The sequence below is a fragment of the Lagopus muta genome, chromosome 2 (genome assembly GCF_023343835.1).
Source record: "Lagopus muta isolate bLagMut1 chromosome 2, bLagMut1 primary, whole genome shotgun sequence".
Lineage (NCBI taxonomy): Eukaryota > Metazoa > Chordata > Aves > Galliformes > Phasianidae > Lagopus > Lagopus muta.
The window spans coordinates 49,427,710-49,453,626 of record NC_064434.1 but is presented as its reverse complement, the minus strand read 5'-3'; the positions used below and the strand labels follow the sequence as shown (position 1 = coordinate 49,453,626).

At 39.7% G+C, this 25,917-nt stretch overlaps 2 protein-coding genes across 2 annotated transcripts; both read right to left on the bottom strand.

Moving 5' to 3' along the window:
* Window positions 1-687: 687 nt before the first annotated feature.
* SMPDL3A (sphingomyelin phosphodiesterase acid like 3A) lies at window positions 688-14,494 on the bottom strand. The gene is made up of 8 exons (XM_048936850.1): window positions 14,226-14,494; window positions 12,294-12,507; window positions 11,655-11,799; window positions 8,514-8,610; window positions 7,157-7,335; window positions 5,881-6,061; window positions 3,724-3,848; window positions 688-2,533 (listed from the first exon to the last, which is right to left on the bottom strand). The coding sequence occupies exons 1-8, from the start codon at window positions 14,338-14,340 to the stop codon at window positions 2,222-2,224; spliced, it is 1,368 nt and encodes a 455-aa protein (XP_048792807.1). The 5' UTR covers window positions 14,341-14,494; the 3' UTR covers window positions 688-2,221.
* Window positions 14,495-17,043: 2,549 nt separating this feature from the next.
* On the bottom strand, window positions 17,044-20,319 carry FABP7 (fatty acid binding protein 7). Its single transcript, XM_048937266.1, has 4 exons — window positions 20,186-20,319; window positions 19,501-19,673; window positions 18,784-18,885; window positions 17,044-17,231 (listed from the first exon to the last, which is right to left on the bottom strand). Exons 1-4 carry the CDS (start codon window positions 20,310-20,312, stop codon window positions 17,181-17,183), a joined length of 453 nt encoding a protein of 150 aa, XP_048793223.1. The 5' UTR covers window positions 20,313-20,319; the 3' UTR covers window positions 17,044-17,180.
* Between the last annotated feature and the right edge of the window lie 5,598 nt (window positions 20,320-25,917).

The following is a 25,917-nucleotide window of genomic DNA, read 5'->3' as shown; positions in this document are numbered from 1 at the left end:
TGTCTTTCTGTCATATGCAGCCTTAAAAATATTCCTCCTAGCCTTTCATTGAAGATGGGGCCACAAAATATCATTTGAAATGTGGAATGTTGCCTGTGGGAGTCAGAAGTTTTATCATGTCATTCCTTTTTGATGTTTAATTGTTATGATTCCACAAAAAAAAAAAAAAAAAAAAATCTGCTGTCAGGAAAACATAACTTCTAAAATATTTTTAGATTCATAGAGAAATACAGCATGAATCTGAAATAAAAAATATCACCTTCTATTTCGTCTTAGATACAGGTGACTTTTAAGTTTATGTGATCTACCTTAGGATTTTTTCAGTGTAAAATTCTTAGCAGCTCTTAGTTCTTTGTATTTTATTTCCTATTTACAAGCTGATGCAGTCAAACTATTCCTGGATCCTTCTTGGCCAGTTCAGTTTGCACTTTGCACAACTAGTTACATATAGTAGAAGCAGAGAATGCCAGCCTGCCTAACAGGATGCATCTTGATGGACATACCCCGGCTAAATGCAACTCTTTGAGGGATAAATCCCTCTGGCTGAAACAATTTCCTTGGCTGGTGCCATACCAACTATTGGCTCCAATTAAAGCTTCAGCTAAAGTTCAGATAAATTCAGATTGTATGTCTTTAAAAAAAAAAATCTCAAGCATAATTTGGTATTTTGACATTTGAAGACATTTATTTGCTCATGCTCACAAAACAGTAACATGTACCCAAAAAAAAAAAAAAAAAAAAAAAAAAAAATCTAGGAAGCAACAATCCAAACAGATCATTAACAGCATCCAAGAGCTCCGTAGCTACTAATCTGCTACATAGTTCAAGTCTTTCCCTAAGATTCAGCAACAGACGAAGAATGTAGCTAGGTAATTTTTATTGCACGTTTCCAGGATGCCTTGTAGTTGGTTGGGGTTTTTTTGTTTTTTGTGGGGTTTTTTTGGTAGTATTAAGTTCAAACAGAAGTCAGAAGAAAATGAAAACCAGAAAAAGCAGAAAACTCAGAACAGTGAAAGAGATAGTTGTCCAAAGCACAAAACTGAGTTGAACAAAACCCACCCGACAAACTGGAGCAACCTCAGCTGTCCTATTATTGCCTGCATGCTATCCACCCATAACTTTGCTTGCCCTTGGAGAAATGACACTGGTAACAGAAGCATTTTTTAATGAACACAGCCATGAGAAACTCAACCAAGAAACATAGAGAGAATAATCACTTTTTACCACTGAATTTTTTCTGTACTTCCTCACACAGTCTGCAGAAAATTCCTGTTAACTCGCTGTTCTTGATTACATACTATAGAAAAACTGTCTTTTTAATATTATCATCTTGCACACATAATCACAGTAAATTGATACATATGATAAGCTTCACATTAAGAATTAGAGTGCTCTTTGAAAAAATAAACCTGAGAAACCAAAAAAATATGATGAGTATGTGTTTGCATGTACTGGACACAATATGTACATGCTTTGTCTAATGATTGTTATTTATCAATTTAAATTCACAGTGTACTGCAAAATCTTATAGCAGTTGACTGCTTGAGAGCAGTACTAATACACACAGCCCTATTATAGGAAAGAGGCACTTGGTGCTGGACATTTACTCTAAAATTACACTAAGCATTTTCAGTTTGCAGTTTTGTGATCCATCAAGTGACATCAATGCTGACATTAAAACATGCCTCTAAACAGAGCTGGATTTAACAGCTCTTTAAGAGAGAAAAGGAAACTTGGTACAGGGACAGGAAGATGCCTAATACTGGTATCATATCAACAAGGTAACTCCACTCCAGCCTCAGCAAACACAGGTTTTGAAAATTATGCTTTGAAAATATCTGCAGATGACTGAAATCTGTCCACATATAAATCTCATGCCTGAAATGGCATTGCCTACGTGTATAAACCCTAATAGCAGGCTTGGATTTCCAAAGAACTAACTTCTATTCCCACATTTTCTAATGCCTCTTACAGGAGGCACAAGACACTTGAAAAAACAGCCAAATATCTGCCCACTGTTACATAGCCAATAAACTTTCATTTGGATATGGAAGAAAAACATGATTACAAGAAGGAAGATCTAGGGAGATTTATTACTCCCCTGAAATTCGGAGAAGTCCCACAGGTTCCACACCAGTGCGTCAGAGCTTGAGTGAGAGGATGAGCGGGTTCATTAAATCAAAGGCTTTGGTTAACTTTAGCATAAATTGCATTGGAGATTTCATCTCCACGCTTCTTCCTGATTGATACAATCTGTGTATGAAGAATAATCCAGATATTGGATTGCACATATTTGGCAGATCTTGCACCCCTCTTCACAGACAATGGTTTTGTTATAACTCACAATGAAGTTATTGTAATACTGCTCAAACAACGTGCTATGTGGCACAGACAACTGCTTGGCCATTTCATATAAACTTTCTGGCTTCAAGTCTTCAATGCCGTAAGCTTTAGTCAAGATGTATTCTAATTTCCAGTTTGATTCATTTCTCTTGTTGGCATCTCTGAGGTCCATGTAAAACTGCCAAAGATCCTACAGTTAAAAAAAGAAAAAAAAAAAAAAAGGCACGGCTGTATTGCTTTCTTCCCTGCTTCATTAAGTCCCCAGAGTGATATATTGATTAGGAAGCTGTCACTCCTCATTATTTACAACTGAATAGAAGGTCACGTCCCACCCCAAGAGCTGGGCTTACACCCAAAACTGGAACATGCAGTGTGGTAATCGTGGGGGGATGGGGAGAAGAAAAAAGGAAGACAAAAGGAAACAGTGGCACTGTTAGAAATCTTTCCTGTCCAAACTGTAAAGAAAATGCCACTTTGGTTGTGTCTGGTTTGGGACTGAGGCAACAAGGTGAAACACAGAACCTTTTTTTTTTTTTTTTTTTTTTAATCTATGGGTTCTGCTTGAACAGCAAAATGAGAGGGAAAAAATAATGGCCCAGGAAGAATTCAGGGAAAAAGAAATGATGAAGATACAGGAATGAAATCTGTGCAAGAAAGGAGCAGTCCATATTAGCATAGATCTCCAGAGGAAATCCCCAGTTTCAATCAAGCTCTAAGATGCATTGTTACTGAACTCAGCAAGGGCAAGATTTTACCCTGAATTACCCAAAGAACATCTAAGTTAGTTAGAGCCAAAACAGCTTTATAGGATTCAATTTCTCTCCAAAAAAAAAAATCAAATAAGACTATAGAAGTATCCTAATTTGTCTAAGTTTCCTTACAATTTCCTATTAAAAGTAGAAACATTATTTAGAAAGCTACATAAAAGGCATCACATGGCTAAAAGTGTGATTTTCTTCATGTGCAGTTCTACAACCCTTAGAAGCATTTCATGGATTGCCTCCCAAAGCTCAGCATTAACATACCAGCAAAGACTGGTATGTAAAGGAGCCCAGGATTTAGGCGAGCTTTTTTCAGTATTGCAGAGCTCTCCTGTTCCTTGCAATTTGAGGGTTCTGCTCAGAAATTTGTAATCATTTTTGCTTCCATATTGTAAGATATTCATAGAGAACAGGAAGTACTGAGTAGTCTTGCAGATAGAGACAGACTGATGAAATTGTCTGATTTCATTTTCTTTTCCCAGGAAGAAAAACAATGGTAAGCACCTAAGTTCCACCGATTACCATAATACTACAAAGGCTGACATCCTGCTGTAATTTGTAATGACAATGTACTTAAGTATTTCAAAAGCCTTAAACGTGTTTTAAAACCCTTACTTACCAGCAAGCTATAATTAAGGAGATCATATTGATACAATCTGACACCTGGGTTATTGGACTCCATTTGCCATACATTCTTCACTGGGGTTACAGCAGGTGCCACAAACAAGGAATTTACTGGCTTCCCTGCAGGAAAAGGAAAGATGAGGAAACAGTTACCCTTCAGTCATTTATTTTTTAAATAATGTTTCTGGGGAAAACCACTACAGCAAGAACTATAGTTACTGACTTACGTACATCACAATTTTATTTATTTATTTATTTTAAACCCTGGATTAGCTGCATCACTGTGAACTCCTTCTACACATCCACTTGGTAACCAAAAAAAAAAAGAGGGTAAATTACATTACCACAGCCCACATTCCACTGCATATCAGTGAAATTTATCTATATTAGAGGCTTCCCACCAATTCAACTACCTAAGTGCTAAATGGTCTTTCCTACAACTAAGGTCTCTTTATTTTGCACATTTCTACTGAAGAAATATTCTGAACTTTGAATCTTCATGTTGTACTTTATATGTTGCTTTTTGTACTTTTTCTTCATGTAGTTATAATATTATTAGAAACATTAAGATATCATAAACTGATATCTTCACACATCTAGACCAGCCCAGAACCTAGGATATGAACAGTTCAGAGCAACTGAAACATGAGGATGTGCAAAGGTTTCAATAAATAGAATATGCATCAAGGATATTTTGAGGTTCCCTGTGGAAAACAAACAAACAAACAAAAAAACAAAAAAACCCACAACCTTAACTACTCCTTTCTCTGACGCCACAGCAGTGAAATCACAAGGCCATAAGCTTTAAAAGCTAGGAAATCAGTAGATGCTTCTAGAAGAGATAGAACTGAACTCTGTATCTCAGCACATTGATATTGGCTACATCAATCAGTATGATATGAACTTTGAATTCTCTGACATTTTCTAAAATTTTCTAAAAGAAAAATGACATCAATAAGAGAGCCTAAAACAGTACAAATAAACATGAGCTGCATTTAGCTACATTAAAGTTCACTGTTTGAATTCTGTCAAAAAAAATGCAGAATTATTAAAATAATTTGCTACTTGCATATGAAAATTTTTATAAGTTCTGTATTTCTTGAGTGAAATCTGCAGTACAGGTGTTGATTTTATGCACAAATAGGACAAGGTCCAAAAATATGTGGGTATATGTCTGCCTTGAAAAACCATTTAAACATATCACAGGCCATTTCTTTCACTTTGATTGGATTCCTTTTTACTTGGCATTAATTCATGATAACTGCATGCAAAAAGGTAAACTCGAATACGACGTATCTTGGCAGCTGTTTAGATCTCTTTGAGTAAACCTATCACTGTATATGGACGGTTGGACTAATGATCTTAGAGGTCTTTTCCAACATTAATGATTCTATGATCCCCGTCATTATTTCAGGCACTACTTTTAGGAGTTCACATAACACAGAAAGATGAAGAGCAGCTTAACATTTGAGTATTTTACATAAACCAAAGCAGTGGACCACTCACTGTGGTATACATACAAATATCCATTTCACTAGCTAATTGTTAGAGAGATTCAGCTAAAGATGTAAGAGTACATACATATCCATGACTAAAACTAAGGGATTTCAAAGCAATAAACAACATTTTCAAACCTGGGTGCTTTTCATGAAGGGAAATTAGCTGATCTAAGAGATGCAACAAGCAGAGACTTTTTTTCCCCTGCCTCCTGCTTACCCTTATCTTAATTAACTTCAAAGCAGCAGGGAACTCAGCAGAGAGGCACAGTAATGATGCAGGAAACATAAGAACACAGAGCATGTCTAGTTGGCCTGAGAACATTCTCTTTGACACATTACACAATAGCAACTAGCTAGTACAATTTGCCCCTGTCACTGAGAAAGTAGAGAGCTAAGACTAGAAATTCTTGTCTAGGCATAAGCATTCATTAAAAAAAAAAAAAATAGGAAGCTTGCAGAGTCTTTTCTGATTTCAGAAAGAAAAAAAAAAAGAAAAAAATTGGAAGTGTGTGAGACTTGAATTCTTGCAGAAAAACAGCAGAATTTCCCAGTTTCCATTTCTAGCAGAGTCTGACTGATAACACTATGCAAGAAAATATTAATTTGCTTTTAATCAAAAAGAATAAGACGAAGGATTCAACAAACATCACTACCTTCTTCATCCAGGAGGACCATGATACTGTCTCTATGTGTGTGTCCAAAAAATTGGCCAGCAATAACACTACTGTATTTGCGGAATATTTTTACCAGTCTCTCATTGTAATATTCTCTGATAGCTGTGGTATTTCTTGCAAACGGCAAGTATCCTATTGGCACATGTCCTATTACATATACCTAAGGAATTAGATGGAGAAAGCACAATTAGCATCTTCCTTCAAAACTCACATTTTTAACTGTAACTTAGCATTATTATAAAACCGTGTTAATCGTTATCTCTGACATGGCATTCTGAAAGCTGGAAATGACAACAATTTTGCTAGACAAAATACAAACTCTAAGTTTAAACTTGTAATGAGAAAAGTACTATTTTCTTCATGAATTCAGCGTATCTTTGAAAAGTTCTGATAAGTCTAAGCATGACTATAGTGCAAAGAAAAACATTTTTTTTTCATTTGACATAATTAATAAGTTATTACAGCAAGAGTTACGACTTGACATTTCAAGAGGATAATAAGAAAATGTTATGTTAGAATTTTATAGAGACTGCATGCTCTGACATTCAGCAGAATATAAGAGCTAGTTAAAATCCCTGTCTTGGACTGAAAATGGATCCCTACTCTCTCTTTTGTATTACAATGTTTAAAAAAGTTACTATTTTCCTTGTTAGTAAAAAGAAGACAAGCTCTGTAAACAGGTTTCAAATTAAACACTTTTCTTGCTCAGCTAACAAACCAATCCCCACATCAGTCAATTAAAATGAGCCAACATTTTATAACCTCATTTTAAGAACTTATAAGGCAGTTAATTATTAACGCTCAGACTGCAGCAATTGCTACAGCTTGACTAAGTTTTGTGGTTAATAAAATCTTTTTTCTTTATATTCATAATTACATAAAAATGTAAAATATACGAATTTTTGTCTCAGACCAAGAGTGCACATTTTAAAATTAAAGGCTATGAATAAAAAGATTCAGAAGCAAAAGTGAAAACATTTTCATTCCGGTTCCTACAGTATTGTACATAGGTAGGTAAGAAAAGGAATTTTACTGCATAATTTCAGAAAGGGTATTCAATTAATTTATTGATTATTGTAGTATGTACACAATATGAATATTCAAGGAATATTACTACATTCACATGCAACTTCAGCATTTGCAATCTCTTTGGTAACATGAATAATGTTTATATTTTCACTGTCTCTTTTTTTTTTTTTTTAAATTGTCAAAGTTTAAACAAACCACGCCAGTGGGTTCTGTTCATGGCCCCTACCTTTTCTTTCTTTTGTGAAGAGGCTTCTAGTATTCCTTCCAGCCAGGCCAACTGGTTGGCTGGGTCTGTGATATTCACAGTCACATGGTTTGGGCTGTAATACAAATTTGTGTTCAAACTGATTATCCTGAGTGGTTCAGAGCTCACATTTGATTCAAACAGTTGTGTGTAAAAGCCACCTGTGAAAATAAGATCAACATCAGCTGAAAAAAAATAAAAGGTTTCAAGCCACTGAAAAAGAATCTAGCATTGTTCATTCTAGTAACATTGAACATGTCACACTTAGCCAAGCCATGTACCACCACCAGAACATCTTAAGAATCCGTTTTCACCAACATTTTAGTAGGAAAAGTTGATACTGAATATTTTATGATTTTTTTTTCCCTGTAACTGCTTTGTGTTTGAGCTTTCGTATGCCTTTATCCAGTTCATATTTCTTCCATAGAGAGAGATGCAGTAGCTGCTAAAAGTACACATTCCCTAAAATACTGCAAGCACACACGTTCCTCATTCCTCTTGGAAGAACTGTTTGAGTTTAGTAGCCTTGTACTTTGAAAGTCTGTTAACTTTAAACTGGAAAATAATTACGAGTAAACATCTTATTTTTCTATGAGTCCAAGTTCCTAAAATCCTCCATGGCATACAGAACATCAATGAGTGCAATTTCATAGTTCACCAGACTCCAGAGAAGCAATGACAATACAGCTGTAACACTATAAGATCTGCCTTGCTGAGTTTTACTTTACTATTAGAATACTTAATTCCATTCTTATCCAGAGGTCACAAAAACACAAATTAAAATTCCAAATCCATAATTTCTGGGTTGGAAATTGAGTTGAATCTTCTAGTCCTTTGCTAAATGAAAATCATAATAAGGATATAAATAGTTTCCCAGTTTAGGAAGCTGAATACAAACACAATGGAATTAACAATGTAAGAAAGATTATGTGCTGTTATGAATTTAGGAAATATACAGTTACATACTTACTCTGAAATACATGTAGTATCAAAACAGAGACAGCATTTAATCAATTTCTGTAAAGCGAAAGTTAACTCTTCTTGTGCATCTAGAAAGCTATTTTTATTATGAAACCCTGAAGGTAGCTTTACAAGTACTTGTGCAAAGCCAATAAAACTGCACGTGTTACAAAAAGCAGTGGTAATTATTGCACCAGAGGAGAACAAACGTATCCTGAAGATAAACAGTGACATACAAAAAGATAAATAGCTTCTTCCAGAAGAAGCACTATCAGTTCATTGAACTGATAGAACCCGTGTGACTTACCTGAGCAAAGGGGGCAAATCTGTAGGATTATTAGTTCTCTTAGCCTTACAATATATTACTGATGTTCTTTACCTTTTCTGAAGGTGCTGATGGCTTCATCAGTTAGCCAAGGCTTCCAGAAATCTGCTACAGCATTGTAAACTTCACTGGTGGTTACAGGAAGCTGATCCTGTGAGACAGTATAACCTTCCTAAGTGCTGTCATTCAGCCATATGTATAAAAACAAAACCAACATCCCACCTGACTTTTCTGAAAACACAAATGTAACCAGTCATCACCAGGAAGAACTTAAGAAAGAAAAAAAGAACCTCTCTCCATCCAGTAATGCTGATCAAGAACAAACATATGAACTTATTCAGAACTAATTCAGAACTTATTCAAAATGTAAACAGCATGGTTTACATTTCTTGAATGTTAATGCACTGATAAACTAATGCCAGAAATATTTCAAGCCTTAGGAGCACACCTAAGTGGAAAACCATACATTCTGCAAAACTATAAACAGAAGATTTACAGTTCATTTGCCTTTTGAAAATACAGTCTCTTGGAGGAGAACCTTGAACTCGAGTTTATTATATAGAAGATGATTCTTTCTTGCAACTTGGGGTTCACAGCAGCTCCCCAAAATTCCACTAAGGTGCTAAGAAATATTTTGATTAAATTTGCCAATATATCTTCGACTTCATATAGTTCTGATGACAAAGCATTTAAAATATAAGGTTTTTAGTCTTTTCTCCCACCTGCTCTAACAAGGACTGTAACACTTTTCAGTCTAAGCCAAGTAATGCCCAATTACTCCAGCCTACACTACTGCCACGCTCACATCTGAGCCCAACAGGATGATTCCAGCTTATCCTTGTCTTTCCTAAGATAGCTGTTTGGATGCTTAGTGCTAGAAGAAAAAAAATCCAGGGTCAAAAAATAGGAACACTCTTACAGTATATGTTTTCTTAAGCTTAAAATTTGACCTAAGATCTTTGAAACTAAACATACTTTATTAGAGGCTTAGTCAATAAGTCTCAGCCTAGAAGTGGTGCAATCAGGAGTCTGTTCAGACATTTGTTGCCTGCAGTGCACAGATATTAGTTACTAAGAAAGCTTTGTGCCACATCAGTTCAGCCAGAGTTAAGTCACTAACAGACACAGCAAAGTCTGATTTTAGATAACAGGCCACATTATGGCCTGAAACTGGTTTGGTCTCAGGCTCTAAAAGGCAATCCAGCCTTCTGTGAACACTCAGATCAAGCAGCAGTTAGGGCACTTGTAAGCAGGGACAAGAATGTGAAACAAAGTGAGCCTATGCAGAAAAATGAAGGTCACAATACACAGCTTGAAAGTTATTCCAGTGCCTGATTAACTTGACCAGTACTTTTAATAGGTTCTGCAAGAAAAATCATCCAAGATCATGAAATTGTTATGATAGGTCAGTACATAAAAGAAAGCAATAAAGTTCTCCGGTGCACAATAAGCAAACAGCCTTCACAGACCCTGAAACAGCCTATGGCATGTGGTTTGCTCCACATGGCTTCCAGTCTTTGGCACATCTTGCCAAGCATATCCACAAAAAAAGCAGAAACATCTTTAAAAGCAAAAAAAAAAAATAAATCCAACAACCTCATAGTGGGGAATTTCTAAACCCACAGTCTTTCTCCAACAGCGATAGAACAGAATGCCAGTTCTGCACATTAGAAAAGTGTGACATTTCAAACAAAGCAACACAGAAATACTCGTGTATTTTAGCACAGAGAAAATACAACAGTTTTCCCAATGAGCAGCCTGTTTCAAAATGCTATTTGGTGTCCAGTTGCCCCTGCTGACAGTATTTCTTCCACCTTCAAACTCAATTTCATAAACAAGCTCTCATCTGTCAAAAAAGTCACTAGACTTGTCTGCCACATGGATTTACTTCATTCTTTGTCTGAAGGTTACTGTACACAGCTTTTTCCCTCTATACCAAAGGAGAATGCTGAAGGACAAATCCTCTCTGCAAACACAGTAATAAATAAATAAATAAGCAGACAAATAAATACAACCAATTCAATTGAATTTAAACTCCATTTAAGGTGGTAAAATGTTCTACCAATAGTCTCTGGTGAACCAACCTGATCTCCTGTTACTGCAAATGACAAGGTCAAGCTACACTACAAGCATCGGAACACAAAAGACTGAAGTCCTGTCTTCATCCAGGCACCTACAGCTCCAAGCTACACTACATTATTAGCTCTGATTTTCCTTCTCATACAACCCATTCCCTTCTCCAAGCATTTCTATTACTCCCAGGTTTGGGAACCACTAACTCCAGACAATGATACTAGTATACCAAAATCAGTTACTGTAGCAAGTATTCCATTACAGGCCTAATGAATAGCACAGAAGGCTGGAATAAATGTCTTTATAAATTATTTTATTTGACCTGCTAAACGTCCCTTCCGATCCTCTCAGATCCAATGACTGAATTTGTTTCTCAGTCCTGAGCACTGCCAGATCAACTTGCACTAGGACAAATGAAGCAACTGTTTATTTTTGAGCTGTGCCAAGAACAATATCCATACAACACTGAAAGCAAAGAAGCACTGTTCTCAGCTGCAGTGGCCCACATATCCAGTAAATTGTCAATGGGAATATTTCTAACAGTTGAATGAGGAAAGAAAAAAAAAAATGATATTTTAATAACAGTGTCAAAACTATTTACAAAATACATTTGTACATTTCAAAAATTCTTCCAACAGTCTCTGAATAAAAAAATAAGTCAGTGATGTACATAGATAGATTTCTAGTAGGCGTTTCAGTATGCCTTGAATCCTACCACATGCTGCCATATGCACTGAGGATGTATCTCTGTCCGATGGTTGTGATACACACTTGCCTGACTTACACAGCAAGGAAAAATGAGAGTGTAAATGAAACACATTGGTAAGACCTGGTTGTTCTAAGCCATGAAGAATGATTGGAACCAAATTTGCATCACCTCAGGCAACATACAGATTTTACCTGACACAAGCATTTGTTTGGGTAATTTAACACATAGACATGACTCTGTATTCTTGATTGGAATTCTTGATAATTTTAAATGCTAATTGGAGATCTGCAGGATCTATTTCCAGAATAATAGTTACACGTATTCCACTACTGTAATGTTTGGGTTTTTTTTAAACTTAGCCTCTGAAGAACAAGTTCAGTATGGTACATAAACAAGTTTCTCATTTGCTCTACCTGTGGCCAGTAATCATGATTTCCCAAGGCTGGAAAAACCTGAAGATCTGGAAAGAAACTGTGAATTGTAGAACTCATATTGCCAATGATATTAATGACCAACTTTGTGGAGAGTTCTTCCACTGGAACATGAGGAGGGCTATCTCTGAAAAAAGAGAAAATTTTATGAACAAAGAATTTAAGATTAGAAGTTGTAAGCTGTAATACTGTTGATTGTAGTTACCTCTCACAGAATCCAACAAAGGGCATCTTCTAAAAAAAAGAACCCACTTCACATTTAATGCCCTTAAGACTTAGAAAATCCAGTGCCTTCCATGACAATTCATTCCAGTCACTTATTTCTCTGATCTTTCTTTACACTTCAGTTTTTTGTCATTTCCCACCCTCCCTTCACCACTTCTATTAATTTGCACTAACAGTCATGTTGTAAATGTCCCAGTGAACAGTATCTTCAAATGATTACAGAGATTAAGATCTGTTCCTGAGGCCTTATAATGCTCACTCAATCATTCACTTACTAGCTAATCAGACAAGGAAACAGGCTCTAGAAAGTAGTATTTTTTAGATACTAAAATGAGATGTGTTGGTGCAAATACAGATTTGTGAAGTATTGCTCTGTAGAGTGACTTGAACACTTACCCTGTCCAAATCATGAATGAAGCCGGCTGTTTTGAATCCTTCATGAATGTAAATGCTGACAAAATAAGTTCATAAGGAGAATCACATAAAAAGTCTCCAAAAGGGCCTGGGTTAGAGGCATTGGCTCCTTTGGAAGAAGAACAAACTTTGGTGTGATCAGGAGTGATGTGGTAAGTTGGATCTAAGTGCAGATCAGATATATGCCAGAACTGCCCTGTTTTCAGAAAACAAAAGTTAAAGAAAATGCATTATTTCCAACAGGTTTTCAAGAATACCATTCCTTATATAGCCTGGAGGGAGAAAAAAAAAAAAAAAAAAAAAAAAAAAAAAAAAAAAAAAAAGAGTACTTATTAGCTGAATCTAAATATCACCAGGAATTGCTGACATTGATTTCTGAAAAATGCAAGTCTTTTTCTTTAAAAAAAAAAGTAGTAGTTTTGTGGCTTTATGATTACAACTTGCAGACATGAACAGGATACACATGAGTAACTCAAAGTTTGCTCCAGTTTTTCTACTGCCATTTCTCTTTGAAGTTTTGAAGAATTTATTTAAAACAAATTGCTAATTTTCCTGTCTGATTAATATGTTTGAGAGGTGCATTCCTGGTGTGAGTCCTTCATACAATCTGCTTAGAAAAAAATGGAAACAGAAGCACAGGTTTAAGCAATTCAGCAGAAAAAAAAAATAAAAATTGGAGGTTAGTATGGGCTGGTACATGAAGCTCTTCACTTATAACAATCTGGAAACTCGATAGTTGAGGAAGTAATAGAGAACAGAAGAGGTGATAGAGGGACGTCTGAATTACACCAACTAAAAAGTGAGGTAGTTATAATCTTAATTATTTTCCTAGATCTTGCCTGGCTTGAAGTTACTATAAAGTATAACAATCTGGAAAAAACCAGCAGGATACAGCACGAGTGCAAGGATTTCTAAGCACTCCCCAGCTGCCAACAGACTGACTGGGCTCCTTATCAGAAAGCCTTACCTACCCAGCACTGTCCAGGCTGACACACTCTCAGCCATCGCTGAGAATGGTGCTTAGTGGTGCTTAGCACCACACGTGAAGGAAAAAAAAAGAAAAAAGAAGAAGCACTAAGATGAATGGCAATATCTTGAACATGATGAACTATGCTTGTGTGAAACTGCCAGCTTTTACATTCAGTAAAATATATGAATATTTTCTTTCTGTCAGTTTGAAAGCATTTGGAAAAGGAACGTGTATCCGGGTTACCTGCTGTGAAACTGGGACTGCCACCAATTGATTTTCCCAGGGCCACATTCTCAGTGACAGAGCAGGCAGCACACGAGCTGACCCTGTGGAGTTTTGTTTCAGGAAGCAAAGCTCAGCAGTAACCTCTGAGATCCACAACACCACGAGAGACATAGAAGCACGTGAACGTGGCTCCGCATTGGTTTGTGGTGTCTATGGGCCACAGGAACTGAAAGTCCCGCGGAGCCAGTGCCAAAGCACTCACCTGTGTCTGTCACCTTGCTGGAGTCAGGCCGATCAAAGCGTGTTTGCCGGCTGACAGCACAGACGCACAGCCAGTGTTTGCAGCGCACACACCGCCGGCAGGGCAGGGCTCACCTCACCTACCCGCCGCTGCCTGGAGTGCCAGGTACCCTGGGAGCTACGTAAAGACTCCATTTAACCCTCACGTAACCTGAACGGCACCGTAATTACATATTTAAAACTGACTCGATATTGCAGCTAGTTGGATATAGAAGCGCAGCTGGCTATATTTGGTAAAGCCACGAAGGGAGGCACAAAACGACTCCCGACTTCGGACAGGGCAGGAGGTGCGGGCCGGCCCGGCTTCTACAGGCGGCAGCCGAGCTCCCTGACGGGTACCCGTCAGCAGGGACAGGGCCACCCCTCATCCGTAACCCTCCCGCCGCCCGCTTCGGCCGCTGCCCTCCAGGCGCACTCACCCACAGCGGAGCGGGGCCCCGGGCCGGCCGGCGCCGCCGCGGCAGTTCGCAGCGCAGAGCAGAGCAGCACCAGGCCGAGGGCCAGGCGGGCGGCGCGTCCCCCCGGCGGCTCCATGTCGGCGGTACCGGGAGCACCCTAGAGGAGGAAAGGGGTGAGCCCGGGACGGCTCGGGCAAGCCTTAACCTTTCGCAACCTGGTCGGGGCCGCCGGAAGCCGCCGCCGCGCTCCGCCCCGGTGCGAACGGCGCCTGAACCCGGGCTGCCTGGTCGGTGCCGGGGAATCGCTGTGACGTCCAGGGCTGCCTCCTTTATTCCCAAAAGGGGCATCCGGCCTGGCCGCGTTGCCAGCAAGCACTGCTCCTGGAGCACGGCCTGGCCTCACCCTGATGGCTCTGGTCAAACGAAACACCTTGATGGCCGAGGTGCTGCATGCCCACAATGCCTGTAGCCCTAGGGAAGGTCGTCCCTGTGTGCAGGCAGCACTTGGGAGTCATACAGGAGTTTAAAACATGTCCGCAGAATCTTTATGGAAGGAAGGTTTCTTTTAGTATACACGTTAAATTGCTTCTGATTGCTTAACATACATCTAAGAAAGTCGAGGAATACAGCTTCAGTATTAAAAGTGTACTATTTTTATTAAGGAAAGTGCTGAGGCGTACTGTAAGCTGTCCCTGTTGCTGCTGAGTCCCTGTTGCTTCGTGGTTAAAGATCTGCTAAGGAACAGCCTCCTGTGAATGGCTCAGTGTCAGTTTGGTTAGCAAATCAGAATAGCTGTCAAGAATCCCCAGCTGCCCCTCAGGGTCCCCCACTGCGAGTGCTTTCTGCATGGCTCTGCTTTCCGGTGTTGGCAAAGGCAGGGCTGGCAGGGCTGCAGGCCCCTCATTCGGCGTTTCCGTGGTCTTTCCTCTCCCACAGTGCTGCAGGCACTTCCCAACCACCACTTCTCTTACCCGTATTTACTTTGGCGTTAACACTGTTCCTCTTAGAACAGCAAAATACTTTGTCAGTAATGATGGTTTCACATGTTACATATAGAACATAGAAAAAAGCCATCTTTTTTTTTTTTTTTTAAGTGGCAGCAATGTAAAATATCCACCATTAAATGTTTAAACCAAGCTTTAACAACGTATAAAGCAAGTTTTAACAATCTCTCCCTTTGTTCCTTTTCTAAATGTGACAAAACTGTGGGTTTTTACTTCATGGTCTCATCACTCATCAGGAACATGAATCCTACTGGGGGGAACCCTAGACTGCACTACCTGTGGCAAATGTTGCTCCTGCTTTCCTCCAAGGGCTACAGGAATGCAGTCGCACAGTGAATACGTGTGGATTGGGAGGCAGCTGCACAGGCAGACGGATGGGAACAGCATTAGGAACAGAGACTGAAATGTAACTGGGCAAAAAAACCTCAAGGACAGAAGGCGCTGCTCAAGTACACGTACTATAGAAAACCTGAAGCAGCCCAAAACACAGAGAATGAAGCTCCCTATGTCAACGAAACAAGTTTTCATTTCTCTGATGAAAGAAGACATCTCCTAGATTTTAAAAGCTAGCAATATGCACCATTTAAAATGTATTTATGATTGTTTATAGTTGAAGACTCAGTCTTCTACATTTATACTGCTCTCCATAAGAGAGACTAGCTGAACACCCTGATGTTCTTCCTTTTCTGAAAAAGCAAAAGTGAAGGGAAGAATGCTGTACATGGATGCAGGAGTCCACTTCTCATGACACTGGGAGCAGATCAAAAGAAGCACAGTTGCAGGATGAGGCCTGGAAGACTGGGCCCCCTCCTGCACAGCCCCAAGTAGCTGAGTGCTGTGCTCCCTCAGCCTGGGTGAGAGGGTATAGTACCAGCATATCAAAATGGGTCATGGGTCAGCACACTAGAAAACATGAGATCTTCCAACTATGCTCCTCTGTAATGCCAGCAACCCATTTCAGTGTTCCTAATAAGCTGAAAAGTAGGGCACTCTTCCACCATACTAATCTGTTAGGGAATATTACACAGGATAAAGTTTTAATTTCTCTTTTTGTTCAGAGTGCACATTATTATTACACCCATTACATATTAGCTGTAAAACTACCGCACAGGAAGAAGAAGCCCAAAAGGTTTGTTTGATACTATTTCCCGTTTCTTCCCAGCCCTGTGGAGACTGATGAAAGGCAAGCTTTGTGCTTGTGGTTCCCCCAGACGCACCCTGTCACGTTGGTTCTTTCCTCTCACCCTATGAAACACTTGATTCTCTGCACTCTGATGTACTCCAGTCTTTTGTATATATGCTGTGTTTTGTTTTGCTGAAACAAAACAAACTTCTCTTAACTATTAAAACCAAAACGATATCAAAGGTTATCTACGTGCTGACCTCAGCCTGTCCCAGATCACAAGATCCAAGAGACTAGCTGAAACTGGGTTGAGCCTTTCACCTATTTGCCTACTAGGGCTTTAGATTTCTTCAGCAAGAAGCCACTTCAGTGGTAGGAAGGCACTTTTTCCATTTTCCACATAGTATAGATCACTGGGGCAGCATGGACTATGTTTTTCTGCTGTTCAACTGAGAAAAAAGGAACTTGTACAGCAGCTCCCTCTAAAACACTGGACTATTGGCCCAAGAAACACAAAAAGGAGCACAAGTTTAAAAAATCTTTTAATTTGTTGGATCTCCATTCTAAAACAACTCAAATATATTTCATTTACTGTAAAAACAAAACAAAACAAAATGTTTCAGAGCTTTTATGCAAATTTTATCTTGTTGCAATATACAGCAAAAGCTTGCCAATTTGATGGCAAAAAGTTTCTTTAAAAAAAAAAAATACCCCCCCCCCCCCCCCCCCCCCCCGAAAAAAAAAAAATCTTTGTTAACCTTTCATGTCAGAAATGTACATTTAAGCTACTTTCAATTTTGGACAGTACATTAATCCATCCACTAGATGTAACATCTGGTAAGGTGAACTCTATGCTTTCTCATAGTGGCGAACAGCCACCACATCACCAAAGGTAAGGGTCTGCAAGGAAAAGAGAAGTATTAGATGCTCAACCATTTTCTGTAACGGCTAACACATTAAGAAGTCTGTACAAGAACAAGATTTCTCTATAAGCTACATAGCATAATAAACAAGTTGCCAAGATTACTGATATTTTAATTAAGTAATAAGAGAAATCTCAAAGTTGTAGGTGCCATAATAAATCCAATTTTCTCCTTGCTTTCAAATCCAAGAAGCTCATAATGCACTTTTGCAATACAACCAAGATAAGGACAGAAATGGCTTTCTAATTTTGTGAATACAATTTCTCAAATACAGCTTTGGTTTGAAAAAGATTTAATACTTATTTCGCCAATGCTGATCTACTTGCAAAACGTAGAATTTTAAAGCTAACTTCTCTATTTTCATGTTCTATGTTATTCTACATAAGCATACACTTAAGAAGAATCTCATACTAAGATAAATGCACCCTATACACTCATGTGGCTAAAACTACCAAGTATTCTGGTTTCTACAGTAGTGTACAACACTGACTGCAGAATGTAAGCTTGAGTATTTCACTAAGTGGAATACTGCCTCCAACTGCATTCAAATTCTGAAGGAAATGCTTTCCTGCATATGCATGTAGATGTTCCCAAAAAAACAAAGCACATAGTTTTCCTTGAATCACTGTCACATTGTGTTGCGCTGACCATAAGAAGTTTTTGTTGTTTGGAATTCTCCATCCACAAGAGCGTTCTCTGAAGTATTCAGAAAACAAAGCAAAGTGTTTTCATCCTACAGCCAATTTACACACATTACTGTGGTTGAAGTTTTTTGTTTTTTGGTTTTTTTTGTGTGTGTGTGTTTTTTTTGTTTTGTTTTTTGTTTTTTTTTCCCCTGCAAGATACATCCGTATACCAAACATAGCCATGAAAATCAGCCTGGACATTAGAGTAACTTACGCCACTTGTTCACCCCATACTCCTACTCCTGAAAATTCGGCAAGAGAACAAACTTAAAACAAAAATTACTTTTTTTTATTTTTGTACAAATGCTATTTTAAACATTTTTAAACAAGAAAGGGAGAATAAGTCCTTTTGTATGAAATAGGAAAAGCTATTACCTCCTGTAGTACTGAAGTTTTATTCTCCTGGAGAAATACTTGTTCTGTGTAATTCTCTATTATTTACATGTGCATATACAGAACAAGCTATTAAAGAAATCTGAACAGAGCATTGTCTACATATTAAATTCTTGATTATTATATTTCACAACTCAAAAGAAATTATGTTATGTATAAATGCATGTATTAAAATTGTGATTTGCAAAATGTATTCATTTGGGCATTTCCATGAACTCTAGAAAGGATGCACTTTGAGAACCCACAGACTGGCCTGCCTGGAGCCACAGAGCCATCAGCAATTTTCCAGCGAGATGCCAAACAAAAAGTAATGATCTGAGAAGTGTCCACTAGCTTCACCCTGGGTTTAGGTTCTGTGTTACAGATACCTGTGAAATTCACAAGCTTGAGGCAAATGTGAAGGAGGAGCGTTAGTGGTGTACATGAATGCTCAGTGACTTTTGTACTCACCATTACCATTCTGCCATCCTTTATTTCTCTTACAAAGTTTGTCTCTTTGCCATCCCATTTCTGTACATGCACTAGCTTGTCTCCATCCAGGGTCACAACTGACTGTGAGATATTAAAGAATACAAACACTCATTTACCTGGGGTATTTGAAATTCTACTCACAGGATAAGCATATACTTCTCAATGGAATTCTCTTCAACAGATACGAGGACCTACAACAATAAAGTGGTCCCAGGCGGGCAAAGCAAAGTACATAAATCATCCTTATTTTAAGGATGGGATCCATACAATTCATGTTTGTACCAAAAAATGGAAAAAAAAAATTGTTTCTTTAGAGTTCTAGTCTCTCAGGAACCATCATTTTGGATGTGCTTTGGGATAACATTTATGTTGAGCCCCTAAAGACAGAGGGAGAAGCGTTCCTCCATTTTGGAAAGGGTCACACTAAATGGTCTTTGTGTCAAAAGTAAAGAAAAATGGAAAAAAAAAAAAACTCCTCAGCACCGGACAGGAGAAATGGGGCTGAAAACACAATACGCTGATTCAAAAAAAGACCCAGCACACGTCACCAAATACAATGCAATCCTGTCTTTTTCCCCGTCCTTCCCAGCGCTACAACTGCGGCAACAGTTACGTTTTCCCTTCCACCCCACCGTGCAAGGATACCCCTGGGAAGGGGGAGAAAAGAAGGGATTCTTTGAACCAGAGGTCACTTACTTTGCAGTTTCTGTCGTCGGGGGTAGTTTCATCAAATTCTTCGCCCAGTTTAAAACTGATTTCTGTGTTTTTGAAAGTGCTCTGAGTCCTGATCACGACTTTGTCCCCCTCGCTGCTGATGATCACCGTGGGCTTAGTCACGTTCCCCACCTGCCGCATCGCAAACCCCACTCCTACACCGCCAGGGAAAAGCAGAAATCATCACCCGCTTTTTTTTTTTTTTTATATACACCCTTTCGTTCACACACACAGGCGCAGACAATTCTTCCCCCGCTCTACAGCTTCGGGACGCCGCAGTGCGATGCTGCTTCCCGTCTCGCTTCCATCCCCGCACACCCGTCCCTCCACGTGGGTGCGGCGCTGGATCACCCCTCGCGGAGCCCGAGCAACGCCGCGGGGCCGGGGCCGCCCGGGTGATGCCCCGGCACAACGCTTATCTCTATTTGTCTGCCGCGTAGCTGCAGCAGCTCAGCTCTTATCCCACGCTCTCCCGTGACCCGGGGCTGCTTGCAGCAGGCTGAGGGCAGCCATCCCGACACTGAGCTTCCCGCATAGCTACCCGGGCACCCCCGGCAAGGAGCAGGGGGCTCTCGTTCTCCCCGATAGCTCTTCTGTAGGACTCCGATTTATTTTGTATTTCACTGTGATGCATATTCTCGGCTCCGGATCTCCCGGTAGCACCTACCCAGCGCCTTCATGTACTCGTCAAAATTGTGGCTGTCCGCCAGCTTCCACGTCGCGCAGAACGCCTCAACCATGACAGCGGTTGCCGGAGTGCCGGGAAACACCACAGGCGCCTCACCGTCTCGCATTTAAAGCCCGCGCCCGGCGGGGGGCCGGCGGGAGGGGAGCAGCGGGAGAGCCGCCCACAGGGCCGGACGGGGCCGGGGCCGGAGTCTGCCCGCCCCGCTTGGAGGGCTCTCCCCGCCCCGCGGCAAATCGGGCTGCCCGGGGATTGGTGGGGCCGACGGTGATGGGGCGCCCGCAGGGCGGCATCATTATCCCAGCGGCGGGAATTTTTTTTATTTATTTTTTTTCCATCTGGATGGAGAGTTTTCTTTCTTCTACTTATTCTTTGAAATCCACTAGAAGCACTGGGGCCTGTCCCTTTTGTGTCTTGCAGGAGGTTGCCCAGCTCAGTAGGACAAGGTTTTTGGGCGATTTTCCCGAGCGGATTCCACAGCCTTGATTCTAGCTCTCAGTTCTCACAACAAAGCTCAGGGGCTAAGTGAAGCCAGTTTTCTGTGATTTGGGAATAAAACCTCAACAACTGTCTACCTGGGGCAGCCATAATAACTACTAGTCTTCTCAACATTATTTTTAGGCCACCATTGGCTTTTCTTTCAGGCTTTCGTGCTGTGGCACCTTCTTTTAGTCTAGGGCATTGATGCTTGATTTATCACTTTTTACTTGTCCTCAGAAGAATTAACTCCTCTCTGCACCCCAGGGATACAACCCTAATTCCTCACATCATGAAACACAAGTTTTGTTAGTCTTGATAGCCTAACTAAGGGTAGGGACTACTTCTCTTTAATTTTCCATCTCCTTTATTTGAAGTACAGGCAGAGACATAAAGTGTCAGTGGTTACACATGCCCTCCCGCAGCTCCTTGGTTTATGTCCAACTTTCTTTGTTTCTGAGGTTTCTGAACCTTTGTTTCTGGGAGTCTTCAACTCTTCTGAGCTGTATTTCCAAGACTTTTCAACTTGTGATCAAAAACAGGGAGAGGAAGAGCATCATGGACATATATGCTCAAATAGATACTATTTGCAGAAGCCCTGGAATCTCCGCTGATCTTTCTGGTGCTGCTGCTTCTGATCCTTCACGAATGCAGAGAGCCCTGGGATGTCTCCTTGCTCTTTCTACTCTCTGGGTCTTGTTGCACAGAAACAGCCTCATGGATATTGCAGGATAGAAAACTCATAAAAGTGAAGCAATGCCACTGCTGGTAGCTGGACTGTTCAAAAATTCTTCTGTCTTGTATATTCATTTTTGCAGCACTGCAGCCTGACCTCCGGGAGGCAGCCACTTCAGGATCCAACCTAATTTAAGCAATCACACCTACACTGATGGCTCAGTTCTACCAGGATTTCTCAACATTCTTGGCTAAGACAAGTATTTAGTCTTCAGTAAAAATAACACTTTCACACTTTGCACCATGCTTCAGATGTTAAACAGGGTCTGATAAAATGTCCACATTCCCTCTGCTTCGCAGTCAGGTTGCCAAAGTCATGGCACTAGGTTTTATGATGGTGAGATCCCACCTGTCTATGGTGGTGATGATCTGGGAGCAGGATAAACCAGAAAGAGGAAGTGTTGCATTACCGACATCTTCTGGGGTGACCACAGCCAGAAACACTTTCCATTGCCGTGTCTTGTAGGTCTTTATGCCAGAGATGTGTTCATGTCAACAGCTAGTACAAGCCTATAGCAATGCTTTTCTGTTCTCTGGAATCACACAGCAGTGTGAAATATACTGACCTTGTGTAATTTGCTGCATAAGAGACAAGCTTAGAGTTCCTGTTAAACTCTGAGGAGACTGTGAAGGTTTCAACAGACTGCATATGCCATAGCACAGAAAACTGATGTGATGAATGGTATCTCCAGAGATTTCCCTCTGGCCACCTGGGGACATTCTCATTTATACTGAACTCTTTACGCCACTTGAGTAGAGTCAAGTAGGCACATTTGAAATCTCTGTGAAAGAACAACTTGAAAGATGAAAATACTGTAGCAAGACAGCACTATGTAATGAGTAACCCTGGCTCCCAAAGGTCATTTAGGGTGAATGTGGGACTGGTCTAACCTTCAACCTTTGAATACAGGACACAAAACCTGCTTTTTGCTAGTCTTCCCTCGTGTTCAAGCCCTGCTTCACATGTCCTCAGGCATTCCAAGAATAGAGGAGCAGCCTCAGGTCAGCTCCACTCAGCCCTTAAAAATATTCACTTGTTCAAGGGGAAAAAAAGAAGGAGAACAGCACAAAACTGTCATCAGGCGACTGCGATGGCAAAGTTTGACCAAGCAGTTGTTATACATGAATACCTCATACTCAGTGCTGGGAGCAGCTGAGAAACGAATCAGTGCAGCCAATCACAAAAGGCTTAGTATATTGATTATGGAAAAGTAGAAAAATTGGTGCAAATAGTGTTTGAAGAAATAGTGTTTGAAGAAAGGTTTATCTAGTCTTCTGCAAGTCTCTCTGTGGATCTAACACAGGAGGAGTTCCCTTCCTAAAGCAACTCAATTAAACCTATCATTTCACATCCTTGTAGTACAATAGCCAGGAATAAGACATTACTCTATAGAGTAGAGTTTGGTTAATAGTTAAGGAGATATTACATTATAAGAATTTCAGATAATTCAGTGTTGACTGCATTATTGAAACATTTTTGTGTTTGGATCAGCAAAGGTTCTGCAGCTGGAGAACATTTTCACATGCTCTCATGTATGCAAAGTGATATCAGATCCTAACTCCTCTGATGTGAAAGCAAATATTGAAACACCAAGGCCTTGTAAGTATAAAATTTCATTGAAAACCAGCATGATTCAGGGTCCCAACTGATTCAGGAATTTGAGGAATCTCTTAGCATTCTGAAATACACAGGGAGCTACATATGAATTAAGTGAATCAAAAATAACGTGTATCTGAAAGTAAATATTTCTTTCATTTACATAAAGCAGACTAGGGTATTCTCAGCACTCTCTAACCTTGTATGAAGCCCTGATGTGACTTCTGTGTGGCTCTGATGTCCATGTAATACAGAAAGGGCTAGAGTTTAGTAGCTATTACGTCAGATGGGGTGATGTAGCTTCAGGGCTGAGTGTGATTTGATTTTTGGTGCTGGAGAAATATCTAATGGCAAAGAGGGCAGTAGAATGTCCTTAACTAAAATTATCTCATATGTTCTCTAGTTGTCTAAGAGATTTGCTGATCCAGCTAATAAAAATAAACAATTTAAGTGCTTTTGGTGAGTCATAGAAAAACACTAGGTTTACTCTATTGATATGCAGCTCTTCAGAAATCCTTGTTTAAACAAAAGAGAGAAATGCCTGGTGAAAAAGACACCACCAGCATCCACCTCTGACATTGTGGGCCAACATAATAAAATAGGAGGCATTACTTTTGGAGCAGCTCTTGTACAATTTCAGCCTGGCTAAGTGCGAGGTTAGCTTGGTTGAAATAAATATATAAATGATTATTGCAGGGGCAATAGTGACTCTGAGTGAAACTTTGAAGCCATACAAATAGGGTGAACACGCTAAGTTAAAATATTGCAATTTGTATAAACATAAGAATAGTGCACATGTTTAAGCCAAATAGATGACTTGCGTTTGACTAGATTCTAGTTTGACTGATTCTGGAAGACTTGTGTAAACTTGGTGTTCAGAACAGACCAGTGAGAATACTAGTGGAGCAGAATCTAAGGATGCTGTATTACTCTGCGGCCAAGAAGACCAATGGTATCTTGGACTGCATTACAAAAAGCATAGCCAGCATGGCAAGGGAAGTTACCTTCTCCATCTGCTCTGCCCTAGTAAGGCCATATTTAGAATACTGTGTCCAGTTCTGGTCTCCCCAGTTCAAAAAAAGAGAGTGATCTCTTACAAGGAATCCAGCAGAAGGCTACAAAGATGATTAAGGTTCAGGAGCACCTTCTATATGAAGAAAGGGTGAGTAACCTGGGTCTGCTCAGCCTGGTGAAAAAAAGACTGAGGAGGAATCTGATAAATGTTTATAAATATCTAAAGGGAGGTAAGAGGCAAGTGGATGAGGCCAGGGTCTTCTCAGTGGTGTGTAGCAATAGCACAAGGAGTAATGGCCTAAAACTTGAACATAGGAAGTTTCATACTAACAAGCAGAAGAATTTCTTTATGGCAAAGGTGACAGAGCACTGGAACATGTTGCCAAGAGAGGTGGTGGAGTCTCCTTCTCTGGAGATATTCAAGACTCGTGTGGATGTCTACCTGTGCAACCTACTGTAGGGTACCTTCAGAAGGGTTGGACTCAATGTTCTATTGAAGCCCCTTCCAAGCCCTGCAATTCTGTGATTATAACAAAGATAGGGAATGCTTTTTAACATCAGCAATCCAAATTTTACAGTATTAAAGATACAGGTAATCTCTAAGTAATATATTATCTTTCTGCAGCCCTAGTATATGCCATGGAGGCTGCCTAATACTGAAAATATTTGACATTCAACATAAGCAGTCTTGAACATTTGGATATTACCTGGATGCCTCTCTGTTTATCCAGCTGTGGACTGTCAGGGGAGTCACAGCCTGCCAAAGCCACACCCCTGTGGCATTGTTTCCTCTGATTCAAAATCTCTCATGTGGCACAAGCCATTTCCTCTGAAGTCCTAAACTGGCAGAGGGATCCAGGTATGGTTAATGCAACCTTGAAAAAAATGCTGAGTTCCACGGTCTTGATAAATAATTTAATTAGATTATCAACTTATGGGTCTGTTGTTAAGGAAAATATGCCTATCACAGATCAGGCAGAAGTACTTCTGAAATGTTAGCTCATAGTGGGTGACCTAGATATAATTACATACCTTCCTTGTCAATTCATTTACATAGTGCAAATATATCCCTGCTTTACACATTGGTTTGTGTGAAATGAATTATTTTTCAGTTTTCACAAGTCTAAATACATAAGCTTCCTCAAACATAAAGTTCAAAAGCAAGTTTAAGCATTGCAAAATAGCCTATTACTAGCTTTAAATAAGGACTAATAACAAGACAAACTTGGGGAAAACTCATCGTCTTTGCTGTTAGGAGATTAACCCTGGAGAAACTAAAATAAGACTGGATTTTCAGTCTAGTATACAAAGGTATGAAAGCTTCTAAGTAGAAGTTAAGTCTATATAAATTTATATTACAAATAAAGTGCATAATTGTTGTAAAGTACCAGAATAACTTTAAAACCACCTTATTATACGTTTAATTCCTGTCAGCTGTAAACTGGATTAAAAGGTACAAACATGTTTTTTTTTTTAGACATGATAGAGGAAGTAATTCAGAGAAGTTCCATATCCTGGATTATGCAAGAAATCACATGAGACAGTCACAATGAGTAAGTCTAGACTAAGAGACTTAAAAGACACATCCAGCCATGTGTGTAGGATTATGCTTTGTCAGATCCAGACTCTGCAACAGGAGAAGATGCAGATAAGCATAAGAAAGAAACTAGGCATGTAGTATCCCTGCCTGGATAATCATGGGACTCACTTCCAGGACTGTCCTGAAGCAATTGTCAAGTGGAGATGTATAGATACATCTACTATTCCTTTAAATTTATGCATCCATGTTCATGTTTCAAAATATCTCCTCCACCATAGGACCGTGGTAAACATAACCAAGAGCCTCTGTTTATCACAAGCTCCTTAACTCATTCTGTAATATTTCAGCAAG